General features: G+C 41.4%; 1 protein-coding gene across 2 annotated transcripts; it reads left to right on the top strand.

Annotated features, from left to right (window-relative positions):
- Nucleotides 1-1,330: 1,330 nt before the first annotated feature.
- On the top strand, nucleotides 1,331-22,234 carry slc7a8a (solute carrier family 7 member 8a). 2 transcript variants are annotated; one of them, XM_054753083.1, is made up of 11 exons: nucleotides 1,331-1,834; nucleotides 9,041-9,245; nucleotides 11,972-12,123; nucleotides 14,554-14,679; nucleotides 15,479-15,632; nucleotides 18,823-18,946; nucleotides 19,018-19,121; nucleotides 19,186-19,282; nucleotides 19,371-19,520; nucleotides 19,601-19,778; nucleotides 20,513-22,233. In XM_054753083.1, exons 1-11 carry the CDS (start codon nucleotides 1,711-1,713, stop codon nucleotides 20,665-20,667), a joined length of 1,569 nt encoding a protein of 522 aa, XP_054609058.1. In that variant the 5' UTR covers nucleotides 1,331-1,710; the 3' UTR covers nucleotides 20,668-22,233. The 2 variants fall into 2 exon arrangements, with proteins under 2 accessions (XP_054609058.1, XP_054609059.1); XM_054753084.1 differs by lacking the exons at nucleotides 1,331-1,834; nucleotides 9,041-9,245; nucleotides 11,972-12,123; nucleotides 15,479-15,632 and having other exon boundaries at nucleotides 14,564-14,679; nucleotides 20,513-22,234.
- Nucleotides 22,235-22,785: the final 551 nt, after the last annotated feature.

The following is a 22,785-nucleotide window of genomic DNA, read 5'->3' as shown; positions in this document are numbered from 1 at the left end:
TCTTACTGTAGAAGTACAAAGTACGAAGTTACGTGGTGTCCCTGAACATGGCTCTCATGGCTCATTAAAGTGTGATTGAAATGTTCAAATGCATGAGGCAAACACATTTTCAGACATGTGTGCTATCTTTAAGCTTGATTTAACTTTTCACTTTATTTGGAACTGTTAATACATACAAATATGTATAATTGTGTCCTGTCATTTACCTTTCTGTTCATAAAATACAGCAAAAATGGTCATATTTCACACATAGTGGGAAATGGATTAATTCATTACATGAACTGTGTTTGTTCAAATGACATTAAAATGTTTCATCATTTGACATCCCTAGTTTTTTCTGTCATTCTTTGTTACTTTTATGAGAGGCAACAATTATTGAATTATATAATGGTTAAAATTATTACGAAATTGACATTTTTGAAATATTTCCCTCTGTGTGTAGTGAACCTATATAATATGTTGCAATTTTTAAATTTGGACTACTGAAATAAATTAACTTTTTAAATTTATGAACATCGACCAGTCCAGGGTGTAGCCCGCCTCTCGCCCGAAGTCAGCTGGGATAGACTCCAGCATACTGGTGACCCTAGTGAGGATTAGCGGCATAGAAGATGGATGGATGGACTTTATTAACATGCAACTTACATTTTTGTGACACTTTTATGAGGACCATTTGGGGAGGTGAGGGTAAAAGAGTCACACTTCATTTTAAGGGGCCTCAAATGGTTGATAAAGGTGTTAATATTTAATTATTTGATTAATTGTATGTTTTATTGATTTATACTTCACATGAAAACTGTGAAAAAATATTTTTAGATACATATTATTAGAATTAAAAAATTGTGTTTTATTTTTTTCATTGTATTTTTCATTTTCATTATTATTTATTTTACCGTCAATATTTTTTTTTTATTTACATGATTTTTTTTCATTCATAGTGAGGCACGCAGGATTCATTTTTGACACCTGCTTTAGCTACCAAATATGGTTCCTTGCCAGAAAAAGGATGAATAACATGAATAACAATCAAATCATTCTGTTCTGTCATATTCAGATGATCAAGTTCATCAAAAGCGTGTGATTATGTTGCTCATTTCTAGCTCATCATGGGGAGTGATGCTACATTCTCAATGAGGCTACATTTTGAACGGTAATAGCAATTTTGATTAATTAATAATAGCCAGATAAAAGAGTCACATGAAGAGAGTGACTGAACAGCTGATGAAAACGGGGAGGGTCATGCAAGGAGGAAAAACAAGCTTAGGAGCAAAGGAGGTGGAGATGGGCGGTGCTAGTGTACACAACATGTATATTTAGCCCACTCACACTTACACTGCTCGCACAAAAACATACGGCGGATGTTGATGACGCTGCCTTGAAGCACGTTTTCTGCCTGCGAGGATGCTTGGAAGACAATAAGCGCGCAGTACGTTTTTGGAACATTTGGCACCAACAGTGGACTTGAGCCACCATATTATCCAACCGGAGGATTTGGGATATTTCCCCGCCACCCGCCCCAATCAAGCTGTATGGGTGTTTTGCGCCGCTTCTTTATGACACAGCGCGTCACAGGTTGCTGACAGCGCAACAATCTCTCCTCGGAGCAGATAAGCGCAGCAGCAACGTGCGCTTTTTTGCGCACAAGGACAAGGAGCGCACACAACAACAAAAGACAGCCTTAAGCAAGAACACTAAATAGAAGACAAAAACATGTCAGACGGTCCGAGACATCGAGGTGCGTCTGCCAAGGATGCCGGTGAGCAGGAGTCTGCAGGAGGAGGAGTTGCACTGAAGAAGGAAATAGGGCTGGTGAGCGCCTGTGGTATCATTGTTGGTAAGTTACTACTACTAGTCTTTAATAGGGAACTTTATTGGCTCGTGTCCATTGCAAGATTGGTGGCCTTTTGTGATTAAAGATGGATATATTTTGATGTATTGTCCCACCCTTGTCTGTGTACGCCCAGCTATTAATCACTTTTACTTGATGGAGGACAACCTGTTAACCATGACCAGTGTCCTCATTTAAAAAAAAACTATAAGACCACCCTTCTTTTTTCCAGCGGGTCTCTGTGTCTCTCCAGCTCACTGGTGTCCAGGGATGGGCCAATTACCTTTAAAAATGAATGAGGTATAAGTTACAAGTTACTTTCCCAAAAAGATAATTGGTTTAGTAACAGAATTACTCCTTCACAAATGTAAAAGTTGCCACGAAAAGTAATTATTGTGTTACTTTTTTTGAAAAACCTTCAAATATATGAAAGAATTTAGATTTAGCTTCACATTCTTATATTTGCAAATCGGTTCTCATCACACATAGCCATTTGATATCAGTGCATGATAACACATTATATTGTTTTACCTTTTGTAATAGTAATTCATTAGATTGGCCGTTACTGGAAAACAGTAACAGCTTTTGTGACGCCATTATTGTTAACGCAGTTAATACCGACATTGTGTGTGTGTGTGTTTGTGTGTGTGCCAAAAAGACAAGCTCTGACTAGCTTGGGGGAGAAGTCGTTTGGGGCCACCTGTTGGTTTACATTTAAAAATCTCTAGACCCCAAATATAACATCTCCACTCTTTTTGCAGTCCATCTCAGTGTCTCACCTGGGGGCGGGGGGAGTAGTGACAAGAAGAAAAGCTCTGACTAGCTTGGGGAAGTCGTTTGGCGCCACATGTAAAAATTTCTTTTCCAGTCTTCAGTCTTGTGTTCTTGTCAATACGCCGTTTGAATGCAGGGGGCCATTTTTTTCAATATATCTTTTCAATTAAAAAAAAGAAAAGGAAAAAAAACATAATGTATGACAAAGCTTTGTGTTATAATTAGTAATTAGTATCAACATTTCAGGTTTCTTTCTTTCTTTTGTAATTTTATACCTACAATGTACCACACTCCAATAAAAAGAAACAAGCCAAGGGCCTCAATGGCCCCGTATACTGCACTTTGGACACCCCTGGTGTAAGCTAACATTTGTACTCCTGAACCGCTGCACACAAAAAGGGTGAAAATGTGTCAAAACATTATACTCTGTTGTTGTGCTTTCATTTTCCTCACACACACACCACACTGTGGCACTGTTATTGCACCTCAAAGTGAGATTGACTTAAAACTCCCCAAGTCTAATGATTATACAACTTTGAGGATATCTGTAATAAATATATGCTGACATGTCTTCCAAAGCATTTTGACCACAGCCCGTAGGGAATCCACAAATGACATTTATATGCGTGGTCTTCATGTTGACCACGACAGGTGAATATGGGAGTGAAGGAGGAAGGGGGGGAGGGGATGATGACTCATTCATTCATGCGTTTCCACGGAAACCGGAGGAAAGAAGAGTGCACAGGAAGTCCCGGGAGGTTTGCAAAGAGGGAGAAGATGGGGGGAGGAATAGAGGGGAGATGAAGGGCAACCTTTATTGTGACTTTTTCCACCAAGTCTTCAGATGGGAAGGCTGGGAAATTCAAAGCATGTTCCCTGGTAAGGGCACTTGGAGGCTTTTATGGCCATCCAGAGTCCACATATCAGCGCGGCTTTCACGTCACGTGCGAGGGCTGTGTGAGATCAGGTGACTTGCTTCAGCCTTGATCCCTGTGCCGTGAAAAGGCCCCCGTCGACGTCGGAATTGGGATTACAGAAGCCCTACCCTGATAATTCTGTTTTACTAGCCTGGTCGGCTGAGCTTTATTTAGTGGATTTCATGTGCTTTTGCACTCACATTGCAAGATGTTTGACTGAGGGAATGTGTCACTACCTGTCATGTCATGGCATATTAAATGCCTGACTTACGATATCAGAGCTAGGATGGCTGAGGACCATGCTGCATTTTCACCTAGCTAAATCCAGTTTTGGCTTCAGAATATAACAGTACATGTTGGAATTCATTTTTCCCCATAATAAACCGCAACTCCCCAGCTTCGGCAGCACTCGTGCAGACCCAGGTCGTGACGCTACCACCACCATGCTTGACTGGAGGCAGGACACGATTATCTTTCTGCTCACTGGTGTTGCCAGCTACTCATTTTCAGTGGATAATAAATCTTGCACCACTTTTGCCAGTATTGTCCCTTGAGCAGATGTAATAAAATTTCTCGCTGAAATGTGAGGGCTTGACTCACTTTAGGGAGATACTGTCGTAAGCTGTTTGTTTGGGGACATTTTTGAGTAAATAATGCGTGCATCAAAGAACCACATTTGGTTCTAGTCAAGCACTAAAACCACAGTGATGTCCCTTTTTAAGATGTAAGTGGAAATGACCAGTGAAGACGGAGTATCCTAGAAACAACTTCCTCAGATCGTCCTCGCTGTCTGAAAGGCCACAGATGGATTGTGGGACGATTGAAGTGGAGCTTGGGCTACCGTCCAAAGAGTCGGACAGGAGGAACAGAAATGTGCTTGTGGAGCACATCTGAGACCAAACGGCTTCCTTTATGAAACAACAAGCCAGCCAAAGAGGGGGCCTACCCTACACTGATTTGTAAAAAGAGGAAGACACAAGGAGACACGGATAGCAAAGCACAGCCCAAAGAGACATTTTACTAAAGGTCATAGTTGCTATAAAGATGCCAGGGAGGTTTGTCTATTGCTGTTTTACCTGTAATGACAGCTGTACATGAGCCTCAGCAATAAGCATCTGGACTCAAGGACAGCCCGATTCAACTGGCGGCCCAAAGTCCAATATCTTTGACTATTAGACTTTTACAGTATAATACTAAAAACATCAATAGATTAGGGTCCGAAAAACTGTACAGCACTGCTGCTATGTAAAATATTTTTGGCATGTGCTTTTATAGTAGGTTGCAAAGCGCTCTTCGACTATTGTTTTTAGTCCACAAAACAGTAAAGCACATTTTGGACTAGCACTTTTGCAGTAGATTCGTAAAAAGACCAAAATACTCCTGTCATACAGAGCAGGGGTTCCCAACCACCGGCCCGGTTCGGGCCCGCCGCAGGGACCGGTGCCAGGACGTGAGAAACTTTCAGTTGCCATGATAAAAAAATACAGCCTAGCCCCCCTGCGCTAGCAAAAAGGTCAACCGAGAGAGGGAGGGAGTGACAGAGCACATGCAGCGATTTGCCTGCACACACAACAGTAATTATTGCACGTTAATAGGGCTTAAAATAGGCACAGATATAACTCCATAGACGTGCATCTCCAAAAAAATCTTTGAGCCGATGGCGCTCGTGAAGGGCTGAATGTTGTAGCGCCTTGACCAGCCCCTCTCTCCTCAATCTGCATCACTCGTCCACTACACTGAGCCATGTTTGCTCATGAAGCCGATGCCACAAGCCCAACCTCGACCAAGAGCAAAAGTAGGTTCCCTTTGTTGACCGGTTCATGTCCGGGGATCTTGGTCTCAAAAAGGTTGGTAACCACTGCAGTCGAGTATCTTTGACCTGCGTTAACATAGTATTTCTTTGGCTTAATTTATGACTTTGTTACGTTATTCATGACTATCATTTGGAGAAGGAAATGTTTAAAGGTATGGCAGTAAAAAAAGTCCGTCACGGTTAGCTTTCCGAAAATGCGGCTCCTGGAACATGACTGGAACAATGTCACAGTCCTGCTTTACATCCAAGCACACAAAACCTCTTGCTATAAAAGACCATTCATTGTGCAGGCACATATCGTTGATACCTTTGACTTTTGTACTGTACTGTGCTGCCTATCATGCAGGTAGTAATGACTCAACACAGCCTTTGACGCCCCTTTTATGGGCCACCAAGCTGTGGCCTTCACTTTGTTAACCTCTCGTGCCGGAGCCAACGGGGGCCGATATCTCATCTGTTGTGTACCCTGATGCTCATTAATGGTGTCACATCTTTAAATCCCGCCCCTCTCTTCCATAATAATCTCGTGCATCAGCAGATTACTTCTTACCATTTGGCCTAATGGCTGAGCTGCCTCATCACCATGGCGACAACCCCCCCAACCCCCACCCCCTCACCCCACACACATCTGTCACTCATGTTTGGTGTACCATTTATCTTTTTCCTGTGCGTGTCTGCCCACAAAGCCACTGAGAATGAAAGAGGTGCTTTCACTGGGAAAAAAATGCTAAATTATGACATTACAAAAGACAGAAATGAGTCAGACTAGAAAGTAAATGACAATAGTTCGTTAGGGGCTATACCGCTGACTATATACTATTTTTTTAAAATCTAAACTCAATGCATGCTTTTATTTTGTCACATCTTTACCACTGTAATGCACTTTACACTGGAATGCGTCCCACTTTCTCACTTACAACTAGTCCAGAACTCTGCAGCATGGCTTTGAACAGGAACCAAAAAAAGGGAGAGCATCAACCCAATTCTTGCCTCCCTGCATTGGCTGCCTGTTCGTTAGAATTGATTTAAATATTTTATTGTTTGTTTTTGAGGCTTTGAATGGACTGGCCCTCCACTACATCTCGGATTTCATACAAATTTCCACACCAGCATGCTCGTTGACGTCCAAGGGCCAGAGACTTAAGACTGAGGGAGACCGGACCTTTTCTGTAGTCGCTCCCAAGGCCCCCCCAGTTGAATGCTTTAAGTCTTGCCTTAAAACCGTATTTTTATTCTTTGGCTTTTAACTCAGCATGAGTTATGTGGTCTTCTGTTTCTTCTATTGTTTTTTTTTGTTTATTTGGTTTGACTTATTTTAGTGTTTTTAGCTATTTTATTATGTAAATGTTTTGTTTTTATTTGATTTGCTAGTTTTTATTGTATTAATTTGTACGTGTATGTATTATTAATTATTGTGTACAACTTTGTGCAGCACTTTGGAAGCCGTTTCTAAAACGTGCTATATAAATCAAGTGGATTGGATTGGATCTAATGGCCAATATGACAACAAACAAAATATAATAACATTAAAGGTCCCCTATTATGCAAAATCAACCTTTTAATGACGTTCTAAAACTAATACTATACAGTCGTGGTCACCATTATTGGCACCCTTTCATTTTTTGCACAACCTGTACAATATTTCAGAAATAAATGAAAATGTACCAAATTAATATCATCAAAGTTTTACTAATGGATTTCCAAAGTAAGTTAACAAAAACAGATGAATAGTGGCACCCCTCAACATTTGGTTGCACATCCCTTGGCAGCCATGAAGGCCTCCAAACGTGTCTTGGATCCATCTAGAAGCTTCTTTTCAAGCCTAGCTTTCTTATACTTGGTAGCACATTTTGTTTTAAAATACCTTGGTAATCTTCTGATTTCATGATTCCTGCGATTCGGTGAAGGCCTTGGTTTAGTGTGCGGCGTATCGTACCAGTTGAAACCGTTAGCCCGGATTGTTCCAGGTCAGCTTGCAGGTCTTTGGATGTCTTACGTGGTGTTTTTCCCCCAGTTTGCTTCACTTCTCTCATCGATTTTCCTCTTCCCCCCCATGTCCAGGGAGGTCCTTGACAAATCCATGTTTTGAAACTTCTTAATAACATTCCCAACAGGGATAGCAAGGTCCTTGGAGATGGCCTTATATCCTTTAGAGGTCCTGTGTTTGCTAATAATGACACTTCTGGGGACTTGAGACAGCTCCGTTGTCCGTTTGTAATTGTGGCAAAGGAACAGAGAATGGCATGTGGCTTTTAAAACGCTCAGGTCATAATTCATTGGCTAATTCACATCATGTGGGAGCTGACGGTTTAACACAGGTGAGCCTATTTCTGATTTGTCACAAGTGAGTCAAAACAGGGTTGTTTCCCACACTGATTTAAAGGGTGCCAATACCAGCGTCAAAGCAATCTTTCACTTTTTCTATTTTTTTCTCCTATTGTTTTGTTTTAAATTGTTGTTTTATCGTTTGCTGTTCTGTATCAAACATGAGTTGTCTGTAGCCCGAAGATGTTTCACTAGATTCATTACGTTCTACATTATGTACTTAAGTGTCATGGGTGCCAATAGTGATGACCAAACCAGGACTGGATGTATTCCTAGTGCCTGCTTATGCGCACCAAATGCATCGTTTGCTCCTCTTTTGAGAGAAGATGCGCTCAAAAAGGTCTGACGAAAACCGTAACAATGTTTTTCCATAGGAAATGTGAATCCAATTAATCCCATCCAGACACCCAAAAAACACATAATATATAGTTTTACATGCAGAAAACAAAGCAACATACTTATAAATGATGTAAAATGGAGAAGAAAAGGGAAGAAAAAGCATTTAACATCACTTTTACCTTTTATTTAAGACATGGCAAACACATAGAATGGCGGGAGGTGAGGAAGGGACAGAAGAGCGTTAAAGCAGTGACGTGCGGTCGTTGAAGATAGGAATCATACAGATAATACATTTATAATACCGTTCAATTGACAAATATTCATATTTATTTGATATTATTATTAGTTTTTGTATTTTTCATCATGACAGGTGAGGCAGAGCCTCCCGACGGCACGTCACTGACGGTTAAAGCTGCACACTTGCTCACTTGAACTTTCTCGTCAACTTCAGCAGCACCGGCCCCACTCGCTTTCTGTAATGTGTATCCCTTAAACCATTCCCCCTGCAACCTGTGTTGACTAGGAACCTTTACATTACAATTCTTTTGTAACAGACGCTACCTTTGTACTTTGCTACAAGCTCTTTTTTGAATGCAATAGTGTTTCTCACTTTTTAAAATCAAAGTCCTGGCACTTGCAACTTTCTTCCGCATCATGGTGGGTTATTTTGCAGCCATACTCAATGAAAAAACACAGACTGTCTGTCACTACGCAGAAATACGCAGTGCGCTTGAACGCCTCGTCTGAGCAGGGCGCACAGTGGTTATTAGGAGGAAGAAAGGAGACAAATGAGCTGTTTGTCGTTCTGTGTGCATTCTATGAACGAATAAACCACACGCACAAATAATAATGATGGTTTAAGGATTCCCTGGCCAGAATCTTGGGCTCTCAATTCCACAGAATGATACGCGGGCACTGCTCACTGTTTGGCCGTACGAAAACCGAGATATATTTTAGGCAATAATTTCTGTACAAAAACCGAGACTTATTTGTATGTTTAACGTGAAACGTAGAATTCTAAAATGAACTTCTTTTTTTGCCTAGGTAATATTATCGGCTCTGGGATTTTTGTCAGTCCAAAGGGAGTGATGGAGAACGCCAGCTCCGTGGGCGTGGCACTGGTCGTGTGGATCATCACAGGCATCATCACCGCCATCGGGGCACTGTGCTACGCCGAGCTGGGCGTCACCATCCCCAAGTCGGGAGGAGACTACTCCTATGTGAAGGACATCTTTGGAGGCTTGGCTGGGTAAGTAAACACTACACCACGACTATTCAACTAAATGGTTCCGGGTGCCACAGTTTCAGCAAACTAAGCACCAGGTTTTCTATTTTTCTTATTGTGAATATAACGTCAATATCGCTCTGCTATTTGTTAAAACCTTTTACGTCACCAAACAGTAGGGCTCTATGATTTCCACGTTAACGGAATCGTGGACAGAATCGTGGAAATGGCCGATAAAAACGAAATCTACTGTTAAACTTTGTAGAAATTGACAGTGTGAATGAAATGCTGTCATCGTGTGTAGAAGGAACATTTGTGTGGGAAAGTATTTCTCCGGCGGACAGCTCATGGCGGAATGCCATCACAAAGACTAATCCTTGTCCTGAAGTAAACATGTTGATACAGAAGCCTGAAACACCAGTGAAAGATGGCGGAAAAACTCCTCTTATGGTGCATGAATGGAAGCTAGCTGGGTTAGCTCAGTTTAGAAGAGCGTGCTTGTGTGGCTGTGTGTGTGTGTGTGTGTGTGTGTGTGTCTGTGTGAGAGACTCAGGCCTTATGAGTGTGTTTGCATCGTGTTGTGTTTTACCGCTTGTTAATATAAACAAGCGTTTTACGATGACGCCTGACGTTGTTGGTGACTAAGTCTTACTTAACCACATTACAATTTGATATATTGCCATGTGCATGTGTGTCTGTTTTCCTCGTCTCTCGCCTCCAAACAGGCAGGAAGAGAGTTCACTCTGTGCATTGGTTTCAGTACCTTGGCACGTTAGTACAATGGCATGAATGGAATGAGCCCTTTTATCTGTCATACAGTCTCTTTGTCTTGGTGGGTGGAGGCGGGGCTGCTAGCATACACACAGAGTACAGAAGTGTGTATCGTAGTATAAATTATATTAGTAGATTGCAATATATTGTCATATATTTTTTTATTATTCATTGCACATTTTTTTTAAGTAATGTTAAAATTTCGACTCGTCTCATTCTCATAGAAACGTCTTGTCTCGTGACACCCCTACCTAATATAGTAGACATGCTAAGCAATAATAAGGCCTAATAACTCACACGTTAGCATTGGGAAAGTTCCTTGTTGTAGTATGCACAACGTAATGTGGGTCCATTGCATGGCATTAAAAAAAAAAAATGTCGATGTCACCCTGTCATCCATCTTGATTATGATATTTGTCACTAGATTGATAAACAGGACAGCCAGGCTGACATGAATCTGGCATATCTCTGCACACAAGAGACGCCCACCGCTTTACGCATAGCAAACTACCAACCTAACTAGTTAGCCTCCAATTTATTTTTTTCTAAACTTAAGAAAGGGTTTGAAACTGATTGGCGAAGAAGGACAAAGTAAGAAGCCAAAAATGTACCACTTCCACACAAAACAGGATGAGAACTTTTTTTCACTACGCCATGTCGAACTCTGCACCCATGGCTGCAAGCAAGGCAATAGTAACATTACTGACACCTGACCAGATATGACTTGTCTTTTAATATATTTTTTTTTACTAATAAGAGGTCATAATCAACCACAAAACAGCAATAATTAGTTAATGTATTTATTTTTTAATAACCGCAGTAGAGTGAGGGAGCAATGTGGTGAGGGATGACTGCACTGCGAAAACGCCGTTCAAAAATCCTCTATATCAGCAGTCCCCTTATAATTGCTACTAAAAGTTCTCAGCGACCTGGTTTGGCCCCACCCACAGACTGGTACGGGATCGTGGACCGCTTCTCTATATGACAAGACAGCTCTGTTGTTTTTAAGGACACACCGCAAAAACACGAGTCAAAGATCCTCACAATGACAGGGGTGCTCTGTTGGTTTTAAGGCCATACAGTACTGCAAAAAAAAAAGAGTCAAAGATCCTCTGTGCTGCACTGGACAGCCAGATGGGAAGTCTGGGGAAAAGGGGAAGAGTTTTTTTGGTTTTTTTTACCGATGGGGCCTTTTTATGACCTGACTCAGCATTTTTCTTTAATAAAGCATTGTCAAATCTCCTGACATGGTTATTACTTCACAGGGGGCCTGAATCATGAATACAGTATTAAAGTTAATAAGACTAGGATTTAAGGCTGGATGCAGATCAGAGATATGGACCCACAGGCAGGTTTATTCATTCAAGGTGATGGTTACCGTTCAGTGCTTGGGAACGGTGCAACTTCCCAGTAAACAGTATTGTTAAGCTTTTAACACAGTGTACTGTACTAGCAGACTATAAACACGCTTTGTTTTTTTCTTCCAACAAATATCACAAAGATACCTGCAATCAGGATGTATTCTGGGAGAGGAATTCCAGCAGACAAAACAAAGATTGTTTGTTCTTGTCACTAACCAATATACATACAGAAACCGCGCAGCTTGAAGTGTGGGGCTTCCCTGTGCCCTCCATCTTGGATAAATATACCATGTTTGTTTGTGTCTAGTCGGCACCTTTTGTCCAAGAGTAACGGGAAAAGGAACAACAAAGACTATTTGTTATGTCAGACGAATGAGGGGGTGGGCTATTTAATCTATAGCGGCACACTCTACAAGCCTCTATAGTTGGCGTGTGCATGTCGAACTATTTTTTCACTTCAAACACACACATTCCAATGAGATGATCCCTCTTTAAGCCTCAGTTAAACTTTTGCAGCGGACAAGCGGTGTAGAAAATGGATGGAAACCCTTGCAGTGGTTCTTATTTAAGTGAACAGAATAGGTCATCTTTATCCTATTGTTGTCTGTCACCATTCAGGTTCCTACGTCTGTGGATCGCCGTGCTGGTCATCTACCCGACCAACCAGGCTGTGATCGCCCTGACGTTCTCCAACTACGTCCTTCAGCCCCTCTTCCCCACCTGCTTCCCGCCTGAGATTGGCCTGCGCCTGCTGGCTGCCGTCTGCCTCTGTGAGTCACATGCTTCTGACAATTCTTTAGCTCCAAAAAACAAAAACGTGTGAGAAGGCCGAAAGACAAAAGCCGACTCGCTGCTGGAAACCGGTAGTCGTGGGTGGGCGTTACTTTCAATTCTCTCAAGCAGCATGCAGACGAAGAAGAACAAGCCAACGTCTTCCTCCTGTAGCCTATGTACCCCAAATTGCAGAATGGCCTCAGGTATGCCTTGCGGCATGCCCCCCGCCCCCACCCCCAGGAAGTCATGGAGTCTAAGAGGAAGCACAAAAACAGATCACAAAGTAAAAGCACAATACCAAAGACAAAAACATAACAGAACCTAACAAAAGGCCATAAAAAACCCAAAAGGAATGAGAACATTAGTTCGTAAAGGCTGGCTCATCCTTTTCCTGTTTTCTATTACCGAGTGCTCGCACTGACAACAACAGCAGTCGATCCAAATTCCTCTACAAACTTAACACACACTGGACAAATACTGTAAGAGCACATCAGACAGTCCGCGAGACACACGGGGATGAGTGCATGCATTGTCTGGGTGTTTGCCCAAGCAAACCTTCAAAATAAGGCTAGAAGAAAGTCATTTGAGTTACACAAACAACTCAAGTCCTCCGTAAGGGTCGAGTGTAGTGCGTTGCATGGAAGATTAGCATCGAGCTCCACACTTCAGGTATCGCAGTTCTGCAGATGGGCGCCAAATGGTTTTTCCCACGACTAGTACTGGTGAAAATTCATCCATCCATCCATTTTCTATACCGCTTCATCCTCACTAGGGTCGCGGGGGCATGCTGGAGCCTATCCCAGCTGACTTCGGGCGACAGGCGGGGTACACCCTGGACTGGTCGCCAGCCAATCGCAGGGCACATATAGACAAACAACCATTCACACTCACATTCATACCTATGGACAATTTAGAGTTGCCAATTAACCTCACCTGCATGTTTTTGGGAATGTGGGAGGAAGCCGGAGTGCCCGGAGAAAACCCACACGCACACGGGGAGAACATGCAAACTCCACACAGAAATGCCCAGGGGAGAATCGAACCCAAGTCTTCCTGATCTCCAGGCTGTTCCTGTATTGGGCAACGTGCTAACCACTAGACCACCGTGCGGCCCACTGGTGAAAATGCAAAAAAAAATTAAAAATTTAACATTGTTTCAGCAAAATATTTTATATTTTAAGAGACCTTTTATAGTTGTGTTGCCATTCGTCAAGGATGGGAATTTTTTAATTTTAATAATAATTTGGAGTGCATGAGAAAGTAGAAATGAAAACATAGCTCTCCTTAACCACATGGTCTTTTATTAACAAGTATACAGTAATCCCATAGCTTGTTGTGGGCTATGGCCGCAACAGTACAGTAACAGTAACAGTAAATACTGACACCTAGTGACCAATAAAAAATACTACATTCACAAGTTGGTGGTCTTAATGTCTTATACGGTATTTATAGTTTACTTAATTTAGCCAATTTTATGTTTGAAAATGCTTAATTTGGGCAAAAAAATACATACACTTTGCTTAAATATGCATATCTTCTGACTAATTGTAGGCCGTAGTCAACTGTGAATCTGTGATCATTAATTAATCAATGAATGTTTGAAAAAGCACAATAGAGTGAGGGAGTGATGTTCGAACCAAGATGAAGGTATGGCACAAGACAGGAGCAGAACCAAAGTTGTAATAGCGGCAAGGAGCAAACTTGTCATCCAGCATTAATAGCACTGATGATACGCATGCGTTTTCACACCACACAACAGCTGAGTAGCAACATTTCATTATGCATGTAGAGGTAGATAAAGCTGCTTCAGCCGCCGCCTTGACTAGAGGCATTAATTGCAGCATTACCAGGACTTACACATGCACATTCACAGGCTTGTCAGTGTGTGCGTTGCTGCTGCTTTGTCAATAGTCAGCTCAGCATGTTCCGCTCGCACAAGCGGAATACTTGATGTTGTTTACTCGTCTTACCGACTCCAAGGGGACTACGGCACCACAACACTGTCATTAAGTTTCGGCACTGAAAATAAATAAAATATGTATTGACACTGACACAAGTATTGACATTAAAAAAGGTTCCCGTGACATCTCTGCTGCGGTTGCAGAAACAACTTGGCGACTGCTGGTTGAGATGCATTCACTCAAAACTGCATCTTTAGGCATTGCCATTTTTTTATGTTTTCCTATTGGCCTGAACCCGCTGGCCTTTTTTTATTGATCATCTTTTTTTTGTACGGAGACGGTGAAAGCAAAGTTCAGAGCTCTTGAGCAAAGCCACAGACGCGTCACATGTCGTCAAATGTACAGCTTTTAATCGCCTTCCACCCTCTGATCTTAGACCAACTGTGATCCCATGACAACATGAACTCTGTCTCCCATGTTGATGATCTCATGCAGGTTATGCATTTGGTCTTTCTGTGTCTTCAGTGCTGTTGACATGGGTGAACTGCTCCAGCGTAAGGTGGGCGACGAGGGTGCAGGACATATTCACAGCGGGCAAGCTGCTCGCTCTGGGCCTCATCATCATCATGGGCATCGTGCAGATCTGCAAGGGTGAGTTTTGACACTACAGCATGCACTCCAGGTCACCGGGGACACAGCCCCACAGGGAGCGCCACAGGGGTCAGTGGGTTTTTTTGAGGCCCCTCCAGTGCTAATATAAGCATGCTTTGTGGCTTTAGCAGTCACAACATGGCTGAGGGCCAGTTATTATAGGGGCCCCATGTAGGATGAGGCCCCTGAGACAACAAGGTGAGAATTTACTTTAGAGTGTGAGAGTGCATGAGAAGACGTACAGCAGGGGTCACCAACGTGGTGCCCGCGGGCACCAGGTAGCCCCCCATGACCACACGAGGTGCCTGCAAGCCTGCTTTTCATTCAGGTTTTCAGTTAATAATGAAAGAACAGTAGAAAGAAATGCATTCTGAAATACAAAATGCGAGTTGTGGACACCAGCATTTTGTTCATGTTCTGGTAAAACAAGCATATTCGCTTTGTTTGGGTTTAAAATAAGCTCTGAAAATAAATGTTACAAAAATGAGTAGCTCTTGGCCATTTTCATTTTGTAAAAGTAGCTCTCACTAGGAAAAACGTTGGTGACCCCTGACGTACAGTCTTGTATATTTCAAATGAAGGGAAATGACCTTACAATAGAATAGAATAGAATAGAATGCCTTTTATTGTCACGAACCACTTGTACAGTGAGATTTAAAGCAGCTCCTTCTTGGTGCAAACATGTATGTAAAATATTAAAAATATCAAAACAATGTACAACATAGAACAGAATAAATAATAGTGTAAAAAAGATAAAGTGGTATGTTAACATCTTTCATATATGATCTTTCACCTGCAGGGGACTACTATTGGCTGGAGCCGGCCAATGCTTTCGAGCCCTTCCAGGACTACGATGTGGGATTGATCGCCTTAGCCTTCCTACAAGGCTCCTTCGCCTACGGGGGGTGGAACTTCCTCAACTATGTCACAGAGGAGCTGGTGGACCCCTATGTGTAAGACCCCTTTCCCACAGTCCAGCTTTCAGAGTGCTTTATCTCCTAATTCCCTCGGCTTTCTGCTGTTTAATAACATGAGAACCCATCATTGCACCTCCCTGAACATTTTTAACCGTTATGATAGGGGTGTCCAAAATGCAGCCCAGGGGTCTTTTTTTTTTTTAAAGAAAAAAACAACAGCAAAAATGGGAAAATCAGCAGTAATTCTACAAGAATGAAGTGAAAATATTTAGAGAAAAGAGTTGTCATTTAACGAGAAAAGGTCGTAATTTTAGGGTAATTACATCAGCATGTTATTTGGAAGATGTCATTTTAATTTCATAAAGTTGAAATATCAAAGATAAAAGACGCTTTTATTCAAGTCGTAATATGATGAGAAACAAACAAAACAACAAATAAAGTTAAATAACTAAATCATTTTGGAAAATAAGGTTGCGGAAAAAGTAATAATGTTATGAGAAAAAAGTCTAAATATTAAAAGAAAAAAGTCGGATTCTAAAGAGAAAAAAGTCACAATTTTACAAGACTAAGCTCATAATATTATGAGGAACAATAATGTCATTTTAGTAGCAAAGAGTTTAAATGTTAAAGAAAAAATGCATTATTTTTTCAAAGTTGTAATATTATGGGAAACACACTACGTTTTGGGAAAATTTGGTTGTGTAAGTTATGATATTATGGCAATAAAGTCATAATATTACAAGAAAAGAAAATGTATCAAGATTAAGAAGAAAAAAAACAGGTGTACAAAAGGTGTACAAAACTGTGGTGAGACCAGCGATGTTGTTTGGTCTAGAGACAGTGTCCATGAGGAAAAGACAGGAGACAGAGCTGGAGGTAGCAGAGATGAAGATGCTGAGGTTCTCTCTGGGAGTGACCAGGAAGGATAGGATCAGGAATGAGTACATCAGAGGGACAGCACATGTTAGAGGTTTTGGAGATAAAGTCAGAGAGGCCAGACTGAGATGGTTTGGACATGTCCAGAGGAGAGATAGGGAATATATAGGTAGAAGGATGCTGAGTTTGGAACTGCCAGGCAGGAGGCTTAGAGGAAGACCAAAGAGGAGGTTTATGGATGTAGTGAAAGAGAACATGAAGGTAGTTGGTGTGAGAGAAGAGGATGCAGAAGACAGGGTTAGATGGAGGCAATTGATTCGCTGTGGCGACCCCTGAAAGGAAAAGCCGAAAGGAAAAGAAGAAGAAAAAACAGCAAAAATGGGGGGAAAAAAGCAAATACTTAAGTTCATAACAGTGCAGAGCATATCTACATGTTGCTTTCCAAAATATCAAAGTGGCCCTAGCATCCTTTCATTTTTCACGATGTGGCCCTTGCTGGAAAACGTTTGGACAACCCTGCCTTAAGATGTCCTTAACTTCACGTACACATTTGACCTTAATGACAAAGAATGTGAGCGCTGCAAAAATGAAAATATTGTATATTCAAAAAATGTTTTCCACTGCTTCAGCATCAAATAACAATTAGATTTGTTTTTTAAGCCAATTAAATGCCAGTATGTTTACGTAACTCCACTGTTTTTAGTTGATAAACCCCAAAATAATATCCATATAACACATTTCAGAGTGTTTGCCCTGAGATGCACCAATGATTGGAAACAACATTCATATTTATTATTTTTGTCTGCAGTGTCAGATTCAAAACAAAAACTCACATTCAAGATCTTCCCGAAAACTACTGTAAAAATATTACAAAATATTTCATATTATTTTTTTCCTTATCAATCAAGTCAGTTTTTAAAAACTAATTCAGCCTGAAATAGACATATCAATTTTTCATGGTTTTATGGTTTAAAAAACAATAACATACACACACACCCTTGTATTTTTACATACACAAGATCTGAAACATCAACAGAGACACACACTTATCATTTAAGTAGCTTGAAGAATACAGTAAAAGTGTAAACCCAAGTTACCTCAGGGGTACAAGACCGCACTTCTCTATCAAGCATGCGCACCTTCCGCCTGACTTAATCTCCCCTGTTGAGGGTGAGATTTCTAAACCAGGGACGAGGGGAACTCATCCAGGTTTTAATAGCCTGCTGTGGAGAGGCGGCCCAGCGGCATCCAGACCATGCACAATAGAGTAACCGATTTATATTGTACGAATACTGAACCCTCTACTTTACAGCTGCTTTCCCTCTTTATTGTTTGTTGCTCTTGGTAAGGACCCGGGACAGTTTAATCATCTCTTAGTGATTAGAATGACCGGTTGTTTTTAAAGATTACCAGAATAACCTAAAAGGGATTTTCTTGAACAATACTGCTTACTCTTTTATATCACAGAAGCCTTGGGGAGACACTCTTCCTGTTCACATTGCTAAGCTAAGTTGCCCTTCCTGAGCCCTATTTGGTGCCACTTCCTCTAAATTCTGCTTCATTCTGTCGAGATATGGATGAGTATCTATGTCTTTCATGGGACACTATTCCTCCCATAGACTATATTCCTTCACTACTTAACATAACCGAAACATTAGTTATGCCTTTAACATACTTAAAGTATGGTTCATCATCATGGTTCATATATTTAGGTTGGTTATTAGCCTACCTTCTTTGGCTAATTAAATATTGCTTCTATGGTAGACAATGAGGAATTTTGCTGAATGCTTAGAATGAGAAAAAGGAAGGGCATCTGGTGGACAGGTATACATATTAAACATTGAAAGTAGCAGTCCAAATTGAAATCTCAGCATAAAGGATTGCATTAGTTAATGGTAAGATAAATGTAGGGATCAATTCTTCAGTGGGGTATTGTTTGTCATGAGGAACAAATGTGTAGTTTTTTTGTGTCGCGTTGCCATTTTAGTCCAATTGAAGGAACAGATGTTTTAAAAAAAACAGGCACAGGTGTCCAAGGTGCATCACTGGGTGCCATTTTCGGGACACACATTTTTTATTAGCCCGCAGCATATTGTAAATGTGAAATTAATTCATTACTATTTACATTTTTTAGTAGACGCCACACTAATTTGCTTTGTCACCTATAATACAAAGCTAAGCTGTTTTCTTCAGATTGCTTAGTATATTTGGGCCTCCGTTGGTTTGGTTTTAGCATCTTTAATGTACAAAATGTATGAAACTTTGGACACCCATGTCTTAAGGGGTTAATTTCCTAAATCCCTTAACTCCCCATCCTTCAATTGCCGTGTGTGCTTTCTCATCTCTCCAGTAACCTCCCTCGTGCCATCTTCATCTCCATCCCGCTTGTGACCTTCGTGTACGTCTTCGCCAACATCGCCTACGTCACGGCCATGAGTCCTCAGGAGCTGCTGGCCTCCAACGCCGTCGCCGTGGTGAGTAAGCTCTCCGTCGCCCTCCGGTGGCTTCATTCGACAGCAGGTTGCTGATTCAAATTCTGTCCCAGACGTTTGGCGAGAAGCTTCTGGGTGTGATGGCTTGGATCATGCCCATATCCGTCGCTCTGTCCACCTTTGGAGGAGTCAACGGTTCCCTCTTCACGTCATCACGGTGAGTCTCGGACGATTGCGTTCAATTTGACCGCAACATGATTGTAAATGACGTCTGCTTGCAGGTTGTTCTTTGCTGGGGCCAGGGAGGGACACCTTCCCAGTCTTCTAGCTATGATCCATGTTAAACGTTGCACTCCCATTCCTGCTTTGCTCTTCACAGTGAGTGTTTCCACGAGCACCAACAACCCGTATTAACCCTGCAATGCATCAAACCTGCAATCTTCTTTTGTCTTTTCGTTTTCCACAGTGCCTGTCCACACTGCTTATGCTGTGCACCAGTGACATGTACACCCTCATCAACTATGTAGGCTTCATCAACTACCTCTTTTACGGTGTTACTGTCGCCGGGCAGATTGTCCTTCGAATCAAACAGCCTAACATGCATAGGCCAATCAAGGTGCATCTCAATATTTTATTTTTATTTTGTTAAATTATGATGAATCTTGCTCAAATTATCTTTTTGTGTGCGTCTTCCAGATCAGCCTGATTTGGCCGGTGATATATCTCCTCTTCTGGGCCTTCTTGCTCATCTTCTCGCTTTACTCCGAGCCTGTGGTGTGTGGCATCGGCCTGGCCATCATGCTCACTGGCGTTCCTGTCTATTTTCTGGGAGTCTACTGGGACAACAAGCCCAAGTGCTTTGATGCTTTTGTTGGTAGGTTTATCTTATCTTTTTTCTCTTTGAGTCACAATTGAACTGTTAGCTCCTGCCCCAGAATAAAAAATGCTACATTATTGTATGTACATACATACTGTAATGGTACCTGTTATTAGGAAGTAGCCTGCTAACTAAAAAAACAGATGGATGACAAATATAATAGAGTAATTCTGTGAATTGCACTTTCATTACAGGACTTTAAAAATATATTTTTGCTATTAGAGTAACACTCAAACTGTTCACTCCTGCCCCAGAATCAAAAATGGTATGGACCTGTGGCCAGGAAGTAGCTTGCAAATTTTTTGCACTTATCACATGATTTGGTTCATCTTGTTTTGGGTTTGAGTTTGAGTCACAATAACACTCTTCCTCCCGTCCCCTAAAATTAAAAATGTTACAGTCTTAATATCATGAAGCAGCCTGCTAACTAATGGACGGACGACAAACAGAAATGTGGCATTTTATATTTTAATCTTTTCGCTGTTGAAATCGCAATAAAAGTATTCCCCTCTGCTCCAAAAATAAAAACGGTGCAGTTCGGTGGTCAGGAGCCTTCAAACTAAGAAACACGAATGTGGCATTTTGCGATTTTTGTTCTGCAATTTAGTTACAGGATTTGATCATTTTGATATGGGAGTTATGATGGAATCGTTCCCCCTGCCACAGACTTCAAAATCACACACTTCTGTGACTCCTCGTCTGTTAAAATGCAGTGTGTTCTCCTTCTCCAGACAAACTGACATACCTGGGCCAGAAGTTCTGCGTGGTGGTCTATCCAGCTCAGGACAGCGGCAGCATCGGCGGAGACGAGGGTGAGGAAATGAAGGAGGCCAGGTCTCCTCTGTCCAAAGGGGACGAAGACAACCACAAGTCAGCAGACTGTTGAAGGGCACATCTTTAAGCTCCGCCCGCCCCGGGCTCACATTCAAAGTGCATCAAGTGCCACAGTTGGATGTGGTTTTACTGATCAACATCAGTGCCCCCCGCCCTTTCTCTTACTGTATCTTAATATCTCTGTGCCAAATATGCTGTGACATCTCTAAGAGCAATATCTCCCCACACACTTTCATCTGGGGTTTATTCAAGTGTGCAATAAGGATAGGTTAGCACGTCATCGTCGACATCTTCCTCCCGCCACACACTCCCTTACACACTCCTCCCAAAAGAGCATCATCCTTTTTTTTATTATCATTGTAGTGAGGATGTCTTATTTTTTCTACTTCATTTTTTAAATTGTGTAAATGTTGCTTTTTCGGACATTCAGAACACCAACGTTGTGTTAGATCATCCAAAACAAACAATGTTGTGAAGTACGTGAATTGCAGCAGAGTTTGATTCCAGAATGCATTTCTTTATTTTTATTTTGTAATTATGGTGATTGTTTGTAGATTTTGTGTGTGTATGTGTGTGATATTAGAGCATCATATTCATCTGCCTTTTTTTCACTCACAGCTGATGTGTGATCTATAGTACGTCTTCTTAAAGGTGCACAGTTCTTGTTATTTGCCTTAAATTAGAGTATACGCTGTAGCGTTTTTAGTCATGCTGTGACTGATGTGAAGAGATGTTTTTTTCCGTTTTTTGGAGGTAGGTTTTTATGAAAACAGTAAACAAAAAAGTGTCATTTTTGGGGGTATTTTTGTAGTTTTTTTGTTTTTTTTCCCGAACCGCACAGATGACACATCGTCTAAACCAGGGGTCTCCAAAGTGTGGCCCCCGCTGCGGCACATTAAAATATCCATGCTGGATTGATTTCAGCCTGTTAACACATTTTAAAATGGCCCCTAGATCCTTTGGTTTTTCAGTATGCGGCCCTCGCTGGAAACCCCTGGTGACACCACTTTGTAGCCACTTAGTTTATACAAGAATCCCACAACACCGACACATGAATGGCTGTGTGGAAAACATTTGATGGAAAAAAATATTTTCAGAGCTAACCATCTATGTTTTATTTTAGGCTGTAAAATATGATAGAAATTATATATACTATATATGTTGTCTTCATCCATGCTATTCACTAGAAGTTAGTTTACAATTGGTACACGCACAAGTATACAGTGAATGAAACCATTTGTGTGATTACTGTGATATGCGAACAAATTGTAACACTCCTGTGTTCCCTAGCCTGCAATAATCCTCCTGTTTCTCAGGACAAGCTTATATACGCTGCCTAAAACACTCAAGAGAAACGCTAACATCTGTACGGGTGCTACTCAGATATTTATTCCTCTCAGGATTTTTTTCACTGCCCCACATTGTGCCCCCCACTGGGCAGCTGCTGTCACCACATCTCAATCCCTGTCAGTCAGGGGCCCTTGGAATTGTCTTAACTTTCCCCCCGCCCAAATGGCACCCCTGGTTACAATGCTGTGATATGTGCCTGTTATATTAAGTACACAGTTGACTGTCTCTTTGCAAATAAAAACACTGACAGATGTAATGTGAATTTGTCATGAATGTATGAACAACACATATTGTCAAATGTTTGAATGAATGAATGCAATACCGTTAACTTGATAAACTAAAACCTCAATTTCAGGCTTCAAGAAACCAAAAACAAGCCTCAACATGGAAGGAAATCTAACTACATTTTAGTTTCTTACCTGGTCACACATCAAAATGTCTCTTTACACACACTTCTTCTCTCTTCACATTTTCTCTTTTCATTGCTTTGTAATGTTTGCAGGCCCATTCATAAAATATTATAATATTTTAATAACATTATGCAAAATATTAGGGCCGCACGGTGGTCTAGTGGTTAGCATGGTGGCCACACAGTCACAGTCAGGAGATCGGGAAGACCTGGAACCTGGGTTCCGTTAGGCATTTCTGTGTGGACTTTGCATGTTCTCCCCGTACGTGCGTGGGTTTTCTACGGGTACTCCGGTTTCCTACCACATCCAAAAACATGCACGTTAGGTTAATTGCCGACTCTAAATTGTCCATAGGTATTAATGTGAGCGTGAATGGTCGTTCGTCTAAATGTGCCCTGCGATTGACTGGC

Source organism: Dunckerocampus dactyliophorus, chromosome 15 (genome assembly GCF_027744805.1).
Source record: "Dunckerocampus dactyliophorus isolate RoL2022-P2 chromosome 15, RoL_Ddac_1.1, whole genome shotgun sequence".
NCBI lineage: Eukaryota > Metazoa > Chordata > Actinopteri > Syngnathiformes > Syngnathidae > Dunckerocampus > Dunckerocampus dactyliophorus.
Note: the sequence above shows the minus strand (reverse complement) of the source record. Positions and strands in the feature narration are given on the sequence as shown.

Excerpts from the sequence above, each read along its gene's own strand:
- slc7a8a (XM_054753083.1), top strand. The coding sequence starts at position 1,711 with ATGTCAGACGGTCCGAGACATCGAGGTGCGTCTGCCAAGGATGCCGGT. Across the intron at positions 1,835-9,040 it reads CGCCTGTGGTATCATTGTTG|GTAATATTATCGGCTCTGGG; the intron begins GTAAGTTACTAC and ends TTTTTTGCCTAG. Across the intron at positions 15,633-18,822 it reads GAGCTGGTGGACCCCTATGT|TAACCTCCCTCGTGCCATCT; the intron begins GTAAGACCCCTT and ends TCATCTCTCCAG.